Source organism: Aptenodytes forsteri, unplaced genomic scaffold, assembly GCF_000699145.1.
Source record: "Aptenodytes forsteri isolate BGI_AS27 unplaced genomic scaffold, ASM69914v1 Scaffold415, whole genome shotgun sequence".
NCBI lineage: Eukaryota > Metazoa > Chordata > Aves > Sphenisciformes > Spheniscidae > Aptenodytes > Aptenodytes forsteri.
In genome coordinates, this window is record NW_008794745.1 from 1,293,316 (window position 1) to 1,307,611 (window position 14,296).

The window sequence follows — 14,296 nt, forward strand, 5'->3', positions numbered from 1 at the left end:
TATATCCATAACCTGCCCTAAAAGTTTAAGATTCAAAAGTGTAGAATAGCTAGATAAATGACAGAGCAAGAGGAACACTAAGAAACAATGAAGTGATAGTTATCCTTTCTAGGCACCGAGTTAAATGGCTGCAAAGAAAGCTGCATCTCATGAGTACTGGTCTTTGTACCTTTTAACAGAGTGCCTAGGTGGAAGGCAAACACAAGTCCTATAAGCTTCAAGCCCTGCACCTGTTAAGTGCTCTTCTTTTGACTTCCTGATAGTAATCATGTATCACTTGTTTGTTTTTACAGGGAAAGTTTTATCTGGTTATTGAGGAGCTGAGCCAGCTCTTCCGCTCCCTTGTCCCCATCCAGCTATGGTATAAATACATCATGGGAGATGATCCATCCAGCAGCTACTTCCTAGGTGGGATCCTGATCATCCTGTATAGCCTCTGCAAGGCAAGTACCACCACATTAATAACCACTCTGGGAGCTGTAACAAGAGCAGAGAAAGAAGCACAGCTGAGGGGAACAAATACACCTTTTGATTGTTGCTATCACTACCCAGGAAGGGAAGCTGCAGCAGCTGGGGACACCATGTGCTTTAGTTGCCAAAAGCATTTTGCTTCACCAGTATGTGGGCATTGGTGAGCTCGAGGAAGATCTGTGACTGCTTGTGTAGTGTTGCATCAGGCTGATGAAGTCATTGCTGCTTTCTAATACCTTTCTATAAAGGCTAGAGGAGAATGGGAGGGGAATCTTGGGGAACTAGTACTGGAAGAGAAGTTAGCTGTCTCCAGGCTTCTAAATGCAACATTGAAAGGAAGGTTACAGTTAAAGGTTTCTCTCTAAGCCTTCCTCTGTCTTTCAGGGCAGGTACTCTGTCACTCATAGTACTGAATGCAGCAGGGAGAAGGAGGGTCACCCAAGTCCTGCCTAGATAAAACAGGTAGTTCTGGCCCCATTCTAGGTCCTGGTCTGGCTGATACAAGTCCAGGATCTCAGTGATAGACAAGAGTAATTAATGCTTCCTCAAGAATAAGAATGTTAAGAGCACAAAGTCTGCCTGTACAATTGTAAATGAATAGGTGCAACTTATTTAGAAGAGTCCCAAGTCTGAGGTCTAGAAATAGCTGTATTTCTAATTGTTTGTATTGAACCCTGCCTAGGGACAGAGCAGTAGCTGAAGCAAACAATGATACACCCCTGTTATCCATCCCTCTGAGAAAGGTCAAGTGAGTCAAGCTTGCTGCAGCCCTGATGCTTGTCTCTGCCTAGGAGAAAGGGGCTACAGCTTTGCAGAAGCAGGCTGAAGAATAGAGAAGACAGAATATATCTGAGCTGAACACAGCTCAAAGGGGCTAATGGATTGCTGAGCAATGTGAAATCATACTATAGCTCTTACGTGAGATGTGGCTGCAGTTGCAGCTATATGTTGTATAGGAATGGGGCAATTCAACCCCTGCTGTCAAGGGATTTACAGTTTTTGTAGGCAAGATAGGCAGAGGAAGTCACAGGAAGTGAAGTAACTTGGTCACAGCAGGTCTGTGATCAAGCCAGAAACAGAACAAACAGTGCCAGAATAGAAGACACATGAGACTAGTGTAGTTCCCGGCACACCCATCCATTTTCCCAGCTCTATGTTTCCTGCTCTTGACTCTGTGCTGTGGGAAAGGATTGTTGTCCCTTTCAAAGATATCATTGTCTGGATCCACTCTAGACAACAGTATCCAACCCTTCCATGCCCTTCTGGCTTGTGAGGTCAGATCACAATTACAAGGACAGATTTCACATGACCTTTGTGGTGTCCCTTCTTGCAAAAGTTACTCAACACCTGGAGAAGGGATGCTTACCTGCAGTTCTACATGCCATTTCTTACATCTGGAGAAGTCATTATAGTGTGAAGAAGCAGTGGGAGCCACCTACTCCTTGGAGAAAGGGGAGCCAAGCATAAAAACACAGCTGGCAGGGCAAGGGCCTCACCAGCCAGGGCCCAGCCCCACGGCACCCAAACAAGACAAGCAGGGCAGGGCAGGCCTGAACCCAGCCAGGTTCAAAGAGTCAAGATCTTCAGGTGGTGAGGCAGGTCCAAGATAAAGCCAGAGTATAAATCCACAGGTCAGGATCAGGTCTGGTGAAGGCAGCCAGGGTCAGACACAGTCCAACAATTGCAGGGCATAGTCATAGTGATGAGACAGGCTCAAGGTCAGGGTGGGAAGTCACTCCACGTGCTGGGGTGCCCAGATCAGCAGGATCTATAGCTAAGCACAGGCATGGCTACAGCTGAGCTAGAAACTAGCATTTGCACAGCACAGCTCAAACATGAACTGGGACCTCCAGGGCTGAGCTTAAATAGAGCTCCTGGGCCCATGGGCAGGGATTGTGGGTGGAGACCCCAGGTGAGGCTCCTCAGGGCCATGAAGGCCTATTAATGCACTCAGGGCCCTAACATATAGGTGCAAGCAGTTCTTTATGGGCTAGCTTGATGTTTCTCTACTATGAAGCCTTTATAGGTGGTGTTGTGATAATCTAGATTGGAAAGGCAACCTCATTTTGAAAAGTTCTGCCGATCTGTTATTTAGAAGCTCCATGAGGAGAGAAGGACTGCTATTTACTGGCCTTGACTGTAACTTAGGATGAGGACTGATAGAGCTCCGGGCCCATGGGCAGGGATTGTGGGTGGAGACCCCAGGTGAGGCTCCTCAGGGCCATGAAGGCCTATTAATGCACTCAGGGCCCTAACATATAGGTGCAAGCAGTTCTTTATGGGCTAGCTTGATGTTTCTCTACTATGAAGCCTTTATAGGTGGTGTTGTGATAATCTAGATTGGAAAGGCAACCTCATTTTGAAAAGTTCTGCCGATCTGTTATTTAGAAGCTCCATGAGGAGAGAAGGACTGCTATTTACTGGCCTTGACTGTAACTTAGGATGAGGACTGTGGGGCACGCTTGTGTGAAAGTGCCTTGGCTACAGCCTATGCCTTTAACATGCATGTTTCTTCCTTTAATTCATATAGTTCATTAGAGGTGTAAACGGATGGATAGGCCAGCTGAAGGGTGATAGGTCCAGGAACATGTCCCAGGTCATTGTGTGGCAACTACTTAGTACCACAGATCTGTCCAGGTTAGGATTAGACCTCTGCATGCTAGAGACTTTGCTTGGAAGTGAAAGAAAAGTGGGAGCACACTTCCAATACAGATCATGAAATACTAGGTGTGTGCATCCCATTTACAATCACAAGAGTTGCAGGTCTAATTCCTTGCCTGAGACACTGAAAATATACCCAAAGGAGTCCACATTAGCAAAGCCACAAACCACATTAGAAAAACCACAGAAGCCAATTTGGCACTCAGACCTTCTGTGCTCCTGGCAAAAATCCAGGGCTCAGCTAGGGCCGCATCCCCTTTCCCTACACAAAGGGCAGGCTCGACCTTCAGAAGGTTATATATAGTGCAGCTGATGGGAGCTGTCTTGGTGTCTCTGTCTGGACTGTGTAAACATGAACCTCTGATTTTGGCAAAGAAATTCCAGATGTTCATCAGTAAGGGCATCCAGGTCTTATTTTTTCCCTATCCTGAACAGAAGCACTCACTGTCTGTGAACCCAGTTGTTGCAATCATATTGCTAGAAAGATGACTGATGCAACATAGATTTCAGTGCATGGGGTGATAAATGGATGTTAGACTACTGAAACGTGCGTCTTTTGGGGGTACAGGAAACTCCAGAGGAAAAAAAATTGAAGGGGGGAAATGGACTGGGAGAAGAGGACACATGCCAGAGCAAAGGCATTAGAAGTCACGCTACAAGCAAAGCAACCAGAAAAAGCTGTGAATTGGACTGTGGAAAAGAGCTGATCCCTATCCTTGTTAGAAGAGAAAAAGTCTGTAGTACTCGGCAGCCTCAAGTGCTAGTTGCTGACTGGAAGCATTACTGGAAGGACCCTGGGAGCCTTTTTACGTGCTGACTGGAAGCATTATTGGTGCCTTCATTTGATTCCACATCTATTGCACGATGATCTCATTGGCATTCCCTGCAGTGAGCCCACTTAATCATGCTAACCCAAAAAAAAAATAGCCAACTCCAGGCATTCTGGTGCCTTTGTACCACTAGTCCACTACAGCTCTACATATTCTGCATCACATCTTCCCCTGCCCTCCTAGCCGCTTCTCACTCAGACAGATTAGAAATGGAAAGGTCCTGTTAGGTCATCTGGCCCTTCTCCCAACTAATGTAGGGCTGTTCTTTGCACTGTCATTTCTTCATATCTTGTCTAGTTCATAGTGTCTTTTTCCCTGTGTTCTGCCAGCAGATAGGGAAGATGAAGCTGGCATACCAGATTAGGTTTTCAAGCTGTTTTCCCTTTTATTAGTAGTACCGTGTTTTCACTTTAAGAATGCTGAGTGTCTCCTTTTTTGCTCAGCCCCTTGATATTTGTAGGCAGTTTATCATCTTTTCCCCCCACTTTTGTACTGCTCAGCCAAGCTGTAAATATTTATGTCTTTTAGTCTCTTTTCAGAAATCATTTTCTGCAGGCTCATTTTCTGCCCTTCTCTGAACTGCTTTTAGTCTTTAATGAGGAGCCCAGAACGAGCGCTGCTCTCCAGATGCAGTTACATCATGTTTGCTGGGCAATGGAGGGAGGGGGGAAGAAAAGGACCTAGCGTTGCCCCTGCTGTTGGCCATCTTTGGGTGTCTGCAAAGCACTGAGGTGCTGGAAACCCACTCCCTTCCTGGCATTTGAAGTTTCTCACTCTTTAGGCGGATGGGAGCAACTCAGCCTCAGTCCTGCTTCTCATTCCTCAGGCCGTTCTTCTCTTGGTAGCATTTAATCACTGCACTCCGCTAAATCACTCTCTGCAGCAGGACAGGCAATTCCCACTCCTTCTTTCATAATATCATCTGGGCCCTGAAGTGTCAAGCTGTGTGGCAGAGCCGCACAGCCCTGGAAATCCCCCTTTTCCCCAGAGACTGAGGAAAGCCGTTTTCTGCCTCTTCCATGTGAAAAAGCTGCCCTTCCTTCCCTCTCTCGCAAGCTAGCCACAGTGTTTTCTAACCTCACTTCTGGGCTTCTCAGGTACTCAGTACTCAGGGTGGAAATGGGTCCATTTTAGCCCTTTCCTACTTAGTGGGGCTGGGCAATTTACCCTACCACAACTCCCTGCTGTCTGCTCCTCTTTCTGTCCTGTAAAGCCCCTGATTTGCAGTCCATTGTTACCAGAGCTTTTTTGGCTACTCTTCTCCACTGTCAATTCACATTTATTACATATTTCATGATCACCATGAAATCTTTTTTGGCACCATTGTTACTTAGGATCTTTGTTCCCTCCAAGTATCCCTTTGGAGAAACTGTTTCCTGAGCTTCTGGACTGTACACACACACGCGCACGCACGCACACACATTTTGTGAAAAGTGTCTAAAATGGAACGTCTTTATTGCAGTCTTTTGACATCTGTGGTCGTGTGGGAAGTGTCCGGAAGGCACTGAAGGTCCTTTGCACCCCACAGGTAAGTAGTCATATGCATTAGACCAGTTTCATAGGTGGAACCTTGTTACCATTGAATGATGAAGTTGAAAATTGCTCAGTGTATCAGGATCATAGAATAAAATAATTTGTTGTCCCCTGGCTGGATAAGTTGGTATCTCTTGTCAGGGATGTTAGGAACCTTTTCTGATACCTGCCCTGTCCCAGCTGTGGTAAGACATTGTTGCTAGTCTGGCCTGTTTTGTCTGATTGGAAGCCCTGTGTAATATGGATTAATCCATTGAGGCCAAAACTGCAAGAAGCTGACAAAACTTTGTTAGTGCAGAGTGTGAGAAAGACTTTAAATAGAAGTATGTAGCGCCTGATGTGCAGTGACATTAAAAGAGATCCTACAGTGCACAGAAATTATCCCAGGCATAGCATTATGCAGTACTGATATTTAGATCTGTTGCAGTGAAATACTGTGACTTATATTTTAAAATGGTAAAATCAAAGACTGTAGAGGAAAGGAACATAACATCATGGAAGTTTGTTAGAGCTTGCCTTGCTTATTCTGTGGGCTTGGGCTGGTCATTTTTCCTCAGCATGTTTCCATTTCCCCTATTACTGTTACAACAGGAGAAGCAACATTTACCTTCCACATATTTAAAAAGAAAAGTGGGAAGCCTGTGGGTGCTGCTGCTGTTATTCTTTCTTCTATTGTCTAACTTGCTAATAATAATACCTCCCGCTATCTAAACACCTCTGCAAATGATGCTGAATTAATCCTTTCAGCTCCCTGTTGAGCTCATTAAATTTCATTATCATTGCTCCACAAGTGGAGGCACTAAAAGATGGAGTCAGCTTGAGGGGAAAACAAAACAGAGAACACAGAGCTCCAGACTCCCTGTGTTCTGTGTGCTGGTGCCCAAATCTCTCTTCCCTATACACAGTGACATAACACTGGTGTCCTTCCCAGGTCATGCAGGGAATCTGGGGGTGAAAAACAGTGTCTTATATATATGCTTAGCCACAAACCAGATTATCTTCAAACCCTTTGACATTCGGATTTTTTTCCATCTCTCCCTAACAGACCTATGGAGTTCGTGCTACCAGCCAGCAGTGCAGTGAGGCAGGTGACATCTGTGCCATTTGCCAAGCAGAATTCAGGGAACCTTTGATCCTTATGTGCCAGGTAAGACCCCAAGCTTCCCACATCAGGTTCCCCCATTGGCATTCATTTGGTTAACTTCTTCAGCTGGGGAGAGGCACAGTTAGCCTGAGTACTTCTAACATCATTTGCTGGGTCTTGATCTAGGTCCTAGTGGATATTTATTGCCCTCTTCCGGATACCAGTGATTCATGATAGCTGAGCCACTCTTTAGGGGCTGATCATTGAGATGGAAAAGACCAGCCTTGTAGTCCAGGGACTGCCAGTTGGCAGTGCAAACCTTGGATCTAGAATGCAAGACATTTTTATCTGACCCTTGGGGAGACTGGCTAGTCAATACGCCAACCGAATTACAAGCAAGTGCTATGAGAGGGGCACAGATCCAGAATGAGCCTGATAGGATGCATGAAGACTGGTGCAGCACCAGGTAATCATGGTCTGGCCTCTGAACACCTGGCCAGGAATAAAAGTAGTTCTGCATATAGAAGTTGGTCACCGCTGCCAGCACCTGGGAATTGTTTTGTTTCTCATTTGATAAACACTGGCAAAACCTAGAGCTTAAGAATGGCATGCTCTGAGTAATGCAGTAGTCCTAATCTGGTGCTGGTAAAACCCTTCGAACACACCACGCTGCCATGGGTTCTGTTAATATATCAGAGGCCAGCTGAAGGCATTGCCTCGTGGCAAGACTGGTGATGCTTCCCCAAGATTTTCTCTTCAGTTGCATATAACTCAGTCAAGCTTTGTCTGTTGGAGTTGAAATTCTGCATCCTGGAGGCTGTCTCTGGCTGATGTGTGGGTGCATGCAGGAAAACCTTAGGCAGAATGATTCAGCCATTTCTGGGAATGGAATTGGTGGGAAATACGCTCTCTCGTGATATCAAAATGAAGCTCAAGAGCCTTTTCCTGAAGAGCTTTAACATTCCCATGCTTCGTAACAGGGTTATCAGATTAAAGCAAGCAGGTCACCTGTGCATCAAAAGTGCCTCTTACTATTCCTGTGAACATCTGTGCAGATGTTATCAAGCTGTAAGCCCCAGAGAAGCCATCTTTGTATGTGCTTATCAGAGTGGAGATTTTGACGAGTAACATTTCTGCTGACTCCACACGTGTTGAGGAGGTCTCAGCTTCTTACAGCTTCTAATACTCCCTTCTTGCCCTATTCCTGCTCTTCCAGTCTGGGGTAGATGGGGTTGTGTGCTGGACAGCCGTCCCTCCTGATCTCTGTTAGTACCCAAGGCAGTCTGGAGGGAGAATCCTGTTGTGACTCAGTGTAGAAATGAGAGAAGAAGATAAGGGGTGAAAACTGCCATTTATAGAGAAAGGGAAATGGAGACCGCGGAGCTACTGGCTGGGACTGGGTGGTGTGAGCAGAAGAAAAACAAATGCAATAAGGACTAGGGGGAAGAAAGAGGGTTGTTTGAGCAAAGTAAAGACTTGTAAAATAACCCAGGGAATTGAGGATGGAAACAGGGTACAGGAAACCCTCTCAACTTTGTTAGCCCAAATGTCGTAGGCCTTTTTAATGTTTCTTTCTATTGCTATATTAAGAAACAGAGCTTTGGCAAACTGGTGTACCAGTAATGCTGGGATTTATTTTTCATGTCATGTGAGCACTGCTACTCAGCTGCACTGTCCACCTGAACTTGAATCGTTACTTGCTCCCATCACTGTCCTATTGAGTGTGCACACTTAGTGACAAGACTGGACCTCCTGCTCTCATTGTGATGATGCCCTTTTGTCTCCACAGCATGTGTTTTGTGAAGAATGCCTCTGCCTCTGGTTTGACAGGGAGAAAACCTGTCCTCTTTGTCGTTCTGTCACAGTAGAAACTCTGCGTTGCTGGAAAGATGGCACCACCTCTGCTCATTTCCAGGTGTATTAAAACCAATACGTACTGACAAATGGAATAACATGTGCGGAGAGAAGAAAAAGCTGGAAAACCTGGTGATCCCGTGCCCCTATTTAGTTGCCTGTGGATTTGTTGTCTTCGTCTTTCTTCCAGCTCTGTTTCTCCAGGAGCCAACAGAACAACAATTGTTACTAGCCAGAAACTTTGTCCTCAAAGGCAAGAAAGATGTGTTTTATGTTATGGCAAACTCCATGGCTAAGCTACAGCCGAGATTTTTTCTTGAATTTACATGGTTATAAACTGCCTGGGATGTTTCCTTTTTTTCTGTCCTTTTAGTATAGATAAATATTGTGTGTATAAGACAAGCGTACTGTGAATTGCATGTGTATAACCTGGTATACTGGAAACAAGCTGTCCTCCTCTGGCTCAAACCACTGGTGGGATTTTTCACATTAAATGGCCTTAGCTTCCCTGAATCCGTAACTTCATAGAATTACGCTGTTGCTGTTGTATTACCTTTGAGAACTCTTCCAAAACGGTGCTTCAGAACCACGTGCCCAAAGTTTATTTGGGGTTGGAGAAACATCATTTCCCAGCAGCTGTGTTTTTGCAACTGATTCCACAAATTGCACGTGTTGTCATCTTAATGAAATCTCAAGGAACTTGGGAAAGACTATGCTAGTGAAGCTGGAAATGACACTTGCTTTTCTTGGGAATGTTTTTCCTCTAAATTTTCATGATCAGGCTTTCTGATTTCCTAGTATATGGGGAGAACAGTGGGAGGCAGGGAGAGATTAAAGTCAAGTTTGATTTGTCTAGGTGAAAAGTTAAGGTCCTAACCAAGAGCATCTCACAAATTCAGGTGTCTTTGCAATATGCCCCTCAGTGGAGCCACTTGAGGCAAGGCTTACTGCCTTTAAAAACCAGTGCCACTGAGCATCCAGAACCTGCCTGGGTCCAAAACCAGAAAAAACATGCTCCCGCAGCACTGAGCCCATGTGCTGCTGTTGATACCAGAAATGCTGGGGCATCAGGATGCGGGGCCCCCTGGAGAGACGGGATTTAGTGAGACTTACTAGCTTGAAGGCAGAATTATACAGAAGCAGCTGCATTGCTTCAGGAGCCAGCCTGGTTTATACACAAGCTGGATAATCCACCTGTGATGGTGGCTTGTAACACCTCCGCTTCAGAAAAAGCTCTTCGAGGAGATACCTTGTATTGTTAACAGGAGAATTAACATACTTTATATTGCTGCAATTTCCATCTCTGCTGAGGGTGCTGCAGTGGCACTTGCATGCAAATGGAGTTGCTGTTTGTTTGCTGGAGCTTTCTCTTTCCCTGAACAACCTCTGCTTTTCGCTGCACACCCAGAGAAAGTGCCTCATTAGGCAATTGTGGCATCTTCCATGCTCATTACTATGGAAATGGCCGTAAGGTTACAATCCCACTTGAGTGGATAATCAGGAAGAACTGTACCTGGGGGAAATGAGCCTGTGTGTATGTACTGACTGCCGCCTTCCCCTCCTGCTGTGAAACTCCACAGGGAGAAGAATTAAAGCAAACAGGAGCTAATGGTAACAGGATTAAGGCTCAACATTTCTTTGGAAATAATAATTCGGTATGGCTAGAGGAGAAACGATGAGAAGCAGAGCCTGAGCAGGGAAGATAGTCCAAATCTGGCTTGAGAGATACAGGGAAGTAGAGGAGGAAAAGCTTTACTTTCCAAAACAAAGTGATTTGATTCTTGTCAAATGGATCCCATGAAAGTGGAGAGCTAAGCCAAGGAATCCAGTGGCTATCTCCAGTGGGAATAGCCGTTTTGGGATGGGGGAAGAGAGTTCAGTAAGGAAGGAAGCAAGGTTTTCAGTGGGCATAAAAATGTTGTTATGTACAATAGTCTGGTATATTCACCAGGAACAGGGAAAATTACCAATTCTGTGGGCAGGCCATTTATGAAAGGTTTCAGCGTCTGTTTTCAGTGCAATGCCAATTAATTAAAGGGTTGGTGGTATCTGCTTTCAAAATGTTTGAAAAGCCATTTCTAATTCTGATTTTTTTTCCTAAATGCTCCTGGAAAATGTATTTGGAGAAGTGTATGAAAAGGTCAATCTGAGCCTAAAACTACAGATAGCACTTGATACGCTGTTTCAGAATTACTATTTTTTATTTGGTGATAAGGAAGGAAGGTAATCAAGGGGAAAGAACAGGGAACATTTTTTGCCATTCTTATCGTCCTTTTTCTTTACTTTTTTTTTGCTTTATTGAATGACCTTTCCCAGTTGTCAGTGTAAGAGAGGGGACTATCATCATCATCATATACTTGAACCACTGCTACAGCCCAAGGGCTCAGGAAGATCACGCAGTTAAGACTTCATACCAGCACACAGCGGAAGAATTGCCACGTACCTCGGATGGTTTTGGTACCCATGTAAGAACCCCTGCACCAGCACCAAGATTTTCTAAAGGACTTCTAATGATTCATTTTTCTTTTGCTTCATCTCAGTGATCCCTTCTGGATTCTTGCTTTCCCTCACTATAAGGCAGCATTCTGGTCCCGGTACAGAAGCCTGGCTCCTCTGGTGGTGTGCTCAGAGGTATCCGACACCTGTGTGCAGGTAACCCATTGCAATTCTCCTTTGTCTCAACAGAAATCCAGGCGAGTTGCTGTTTGGGTAGCCTTTGAGACAGAAGGCTTCTGTTGCTGTTCAAATGGATACCTCAGTGACAAAATGCAGCACTGAGATCTGGGTGCCAGGGCTTCATTATGGGAAGAGCCTGCACCTGAGAGGGCATGGGTGCCCGAGATTCGGTGGGCCATCCAGTGCTCCACTTCTCTGCTAAAATTAATTAGTGCTGAATAGAAGGTGAAATTTTATGCTGTGGATATTTATTCTACTGGAAGCATAACAAAGATCGGCTTAATTCCTGCGAGGTTAAAGAATTTACTACAGGCCACTGTTACATAGCTGTTAAATTAAAACAACATCCTTCAGTCCCTATTCTTCTGGCCTGGATGCTGTGGAAGAAACAGCCCTGTGCCGTTAGCAGTCTGTCAAACCCTCCCTCCGCGGGTAAGTTAGGGTGGTGGTTTTGTAAGGCACCCTCTCCTAGAACGTGACATTTGGACCAGAAGACATACTGGGGAAACTTCAGTTCTAGTGACAACTGATGAGAAACTTCTGTTGATTTCCATGGGAAAACAGTTAGGGATGTGGAAAGAAATTATCCGCTCAAATTTCAGAGAGGAAATAAAAGCCGGAGCCTTTTTTCGCCATTGAACAGTTGTTTTTCTTTTTTTTAATAAAGTCATTATAAATATGTACAAAGAGTCTCAGCATATGAAATTCCTTTTACAAAAGAGAGAAGCCACATCCAACCATAAACAGGAGCCTTCAGGAACTCGTATCAGCAGTGAGCATATGCTTCGCTCTTGCTTTGGTGAGGGTGGAAACTTGCACAGTGACTCTGCAAGAGTTTGCATCCAAATAGTACTAAATCAGTAATGTGCAAGGAATTGTGTATTCACTGCATTTCATCTGGTTTATTCTGTTAGCAATGCATCAGGGAGCAGACTGGAAAATTTGCCAATGTCCTAAGGACTAAAGATGACGGGAAGATTTTTTCTTGTGATAAACTGTGGTCTTCAAATTGATTGGAAAGGTTATGCTGTGAATACCCGTGAAAACTAAATCCCATAGTAGTTGGTTTTGCTCTCTCCTTAGGTGGCATCTGTAACTAATAATGGATGTAACTAATAATGGCAGTTCAGTACCCAGATGCTTTCAGTGAATATTTGTCAAGCTCCAAAGTCACTTTCTGTAAATATTAAAAAACGTGTGAACAAGTACTCAAGTATTCATGCAGAGTGAACACTGAAGAAGTCTGATCGGAGTTACATGAAAATTCACCCTTGTATTCAAATAAATATTGTCAGAAAAAAATATTCACTTGTTTTGTAGTTTTAAATTTCTCTTGCAGATGGGGAATGGAAATGCTGCAGCTTTGACTGGAAGAGACAGCTTTTTCCCACAACTGCTACGGGCAGAGCTGTTTGGAAGACCTGCGTTTGGGAGTGCGTTTGGGGTGTATGCTGATAGAGATTCTCGTTACACAGCTGGCGCGTGATTCAAGCCAGTAGGATTGGCAGAGGGAAGAAGCACAGAAGTGTCTTACGCTGGGGACAGGGACATATGAGCAAAGACAGCCTTCCGAACGGAAAGGGCTTGCACAGTCGGACCGGGACAGAATTAGAAGACCAAGGTTGGAGCAGCATGCGAGGGTTCCTCTCCTCCATTCAGCCTAGCTGATACACTAGTGTTTTCCTAAGGAAGATCAAGTCCCATCTTATTTAGACTTCCCCAGGCTTTTGGATTTCGAATTAACATGACTGTGTCTCCTAACCTTTTGTACTAAGAGAGATGAACAAGTTCAGCTCAGCATACAGCAAGCTGTGCCTTGCAAATTGTTCTACAAGAATGCGGCTAATTTTGAAGCTTGGATTCAAAATCAAATTTGCTCTAAGCAAATTTGCCCCTAGAAAAGTTGTGAAGATACTGTTCACCTGTCATGGAGGTAGAATATAGCCAGGAGGTTTTGACACGGACAAAAAATGTGGGTCCAGGATTTAATTTGGGGCCACAGGTAGTTTGTTTTATATATATATCTCTCTCAAGACTTCTGTCAAGATCATGGACATACGTTTTAAAACCATTTGTAGGAAATTAAATATTGAGGTAGAAGTACTATTCTGTCCTCATCACGAACCATTTTGTACATGGTAGTGCAGTTTTTAGAAGGGAAAGATCTCCTTCAGTTTTGCTTCCCCATCCTCCATTGCCCCCCGCCAAAGTGAGACTCTCCTTTGCCTGCTGAACCTGTGAGGACTACAGTGAGAGCAGTATTGAACAAAACTGTTTCGTCTTACGAGGCAGCAGGGAAAAGCACCCACTTCCAAGGTGCACGTGGACATAGAAACTGCACCGGTTTAACCAAATCCGTTTGTAATCAGTGTCATTAGAAGGTACTGCTTCTGCGTTTGCAGTGGAGGTAAGGCCCTTGTAATCTTAGTATGATGTGGAAACAAAGCAAACTCACAAATCAGATTAAACTGATTTAACAAGTGTTTCTGATTTAAGTAAATTGCTTTAGTAATGGGCTTAGCTAAATTAGGGTGATTTCTGCATGCCTACATGCTCTAAAGCAGAGGTATGATGGGTTTCTCACTCCTCATCACTGACAACTCATTGATTTTGGTGGTTTGCTGTATGTTTTTATTGGGTGATGCCTCTCCTGGGCACATGAAAGTGTGTGACACAGGAGGCATTGCTGTTCCTGTACAATATAGGAGGTAGCACTGGTCCCATTCCATATTTTTTTACCTACTGAAAATAATTCTAAGAGAGAAGAGGAAGGAATCTGGAATTAATGGGCTAAATTCTGTCTTGGGTGTAACCCAGCCATCTGCAACCAGACAGCGGTGCTATCCTAGAATTAATTTGGCCAAAGGACTTACTTTAACAGGCAGGGGGAGAGAAGCTGATTAGTAGTCCACACTAGACTGCTTTTTTAACTTGAAATGTGAAGTTCCAATATGTGATGGGAGCTATCTTGGTGGAGTGCTGCTTTAAAAATTAATAAAGACTTTCCTCACAGCCACATTATGCGGCGTTCTATATAGACTATGATCTCATAACCTCCTCCTCTGGCTTGCACACGCACCGTCTGCTGAAACCTAAGATGAGGTCTTTTTTTTTTCATTTAGAGAGCACTCCCCGGTCTTCACGGAGGCGCAACTGCGAAGCTAATCAAAATCAATGACTTCTTGGC

At 44.5% G+C, this 14,296-nt stretch overlaps 1 protein-coding gene across 1 annotated transcript in view; it reads left to right on the plus strand.

The window, feature by feature from the left end:
- The window catches only part of RNFT2 (ring finger protein, transmembrane 2), a 36,860-nt gene extending 22,564 nt beyond the window's left edge, over positions 1 to 14,296 (plus strand). The window contains exons 7-10 of the mRNA XM_019470689.1: positions 294 to 443; positions 5,425 to 5,490; positions 6,541 to 6,642; positions 8,369 to 14,296. Coding sequence (XP_019326234.1) covers positions 294 to 443; positions 5,425 to 5,490; positions 6,541 to 6,642; positions 8,369 to 8,503 — 453 coding nt within the window. The 3' untranslated portion in view covers positions 8,504 to 14,296. The remainder of the gene's footprint in view (positions 1 to 293; positions 444 to 5,424; positions 5,491 to 6,540; positions 6,643 to 8,368) is intronic.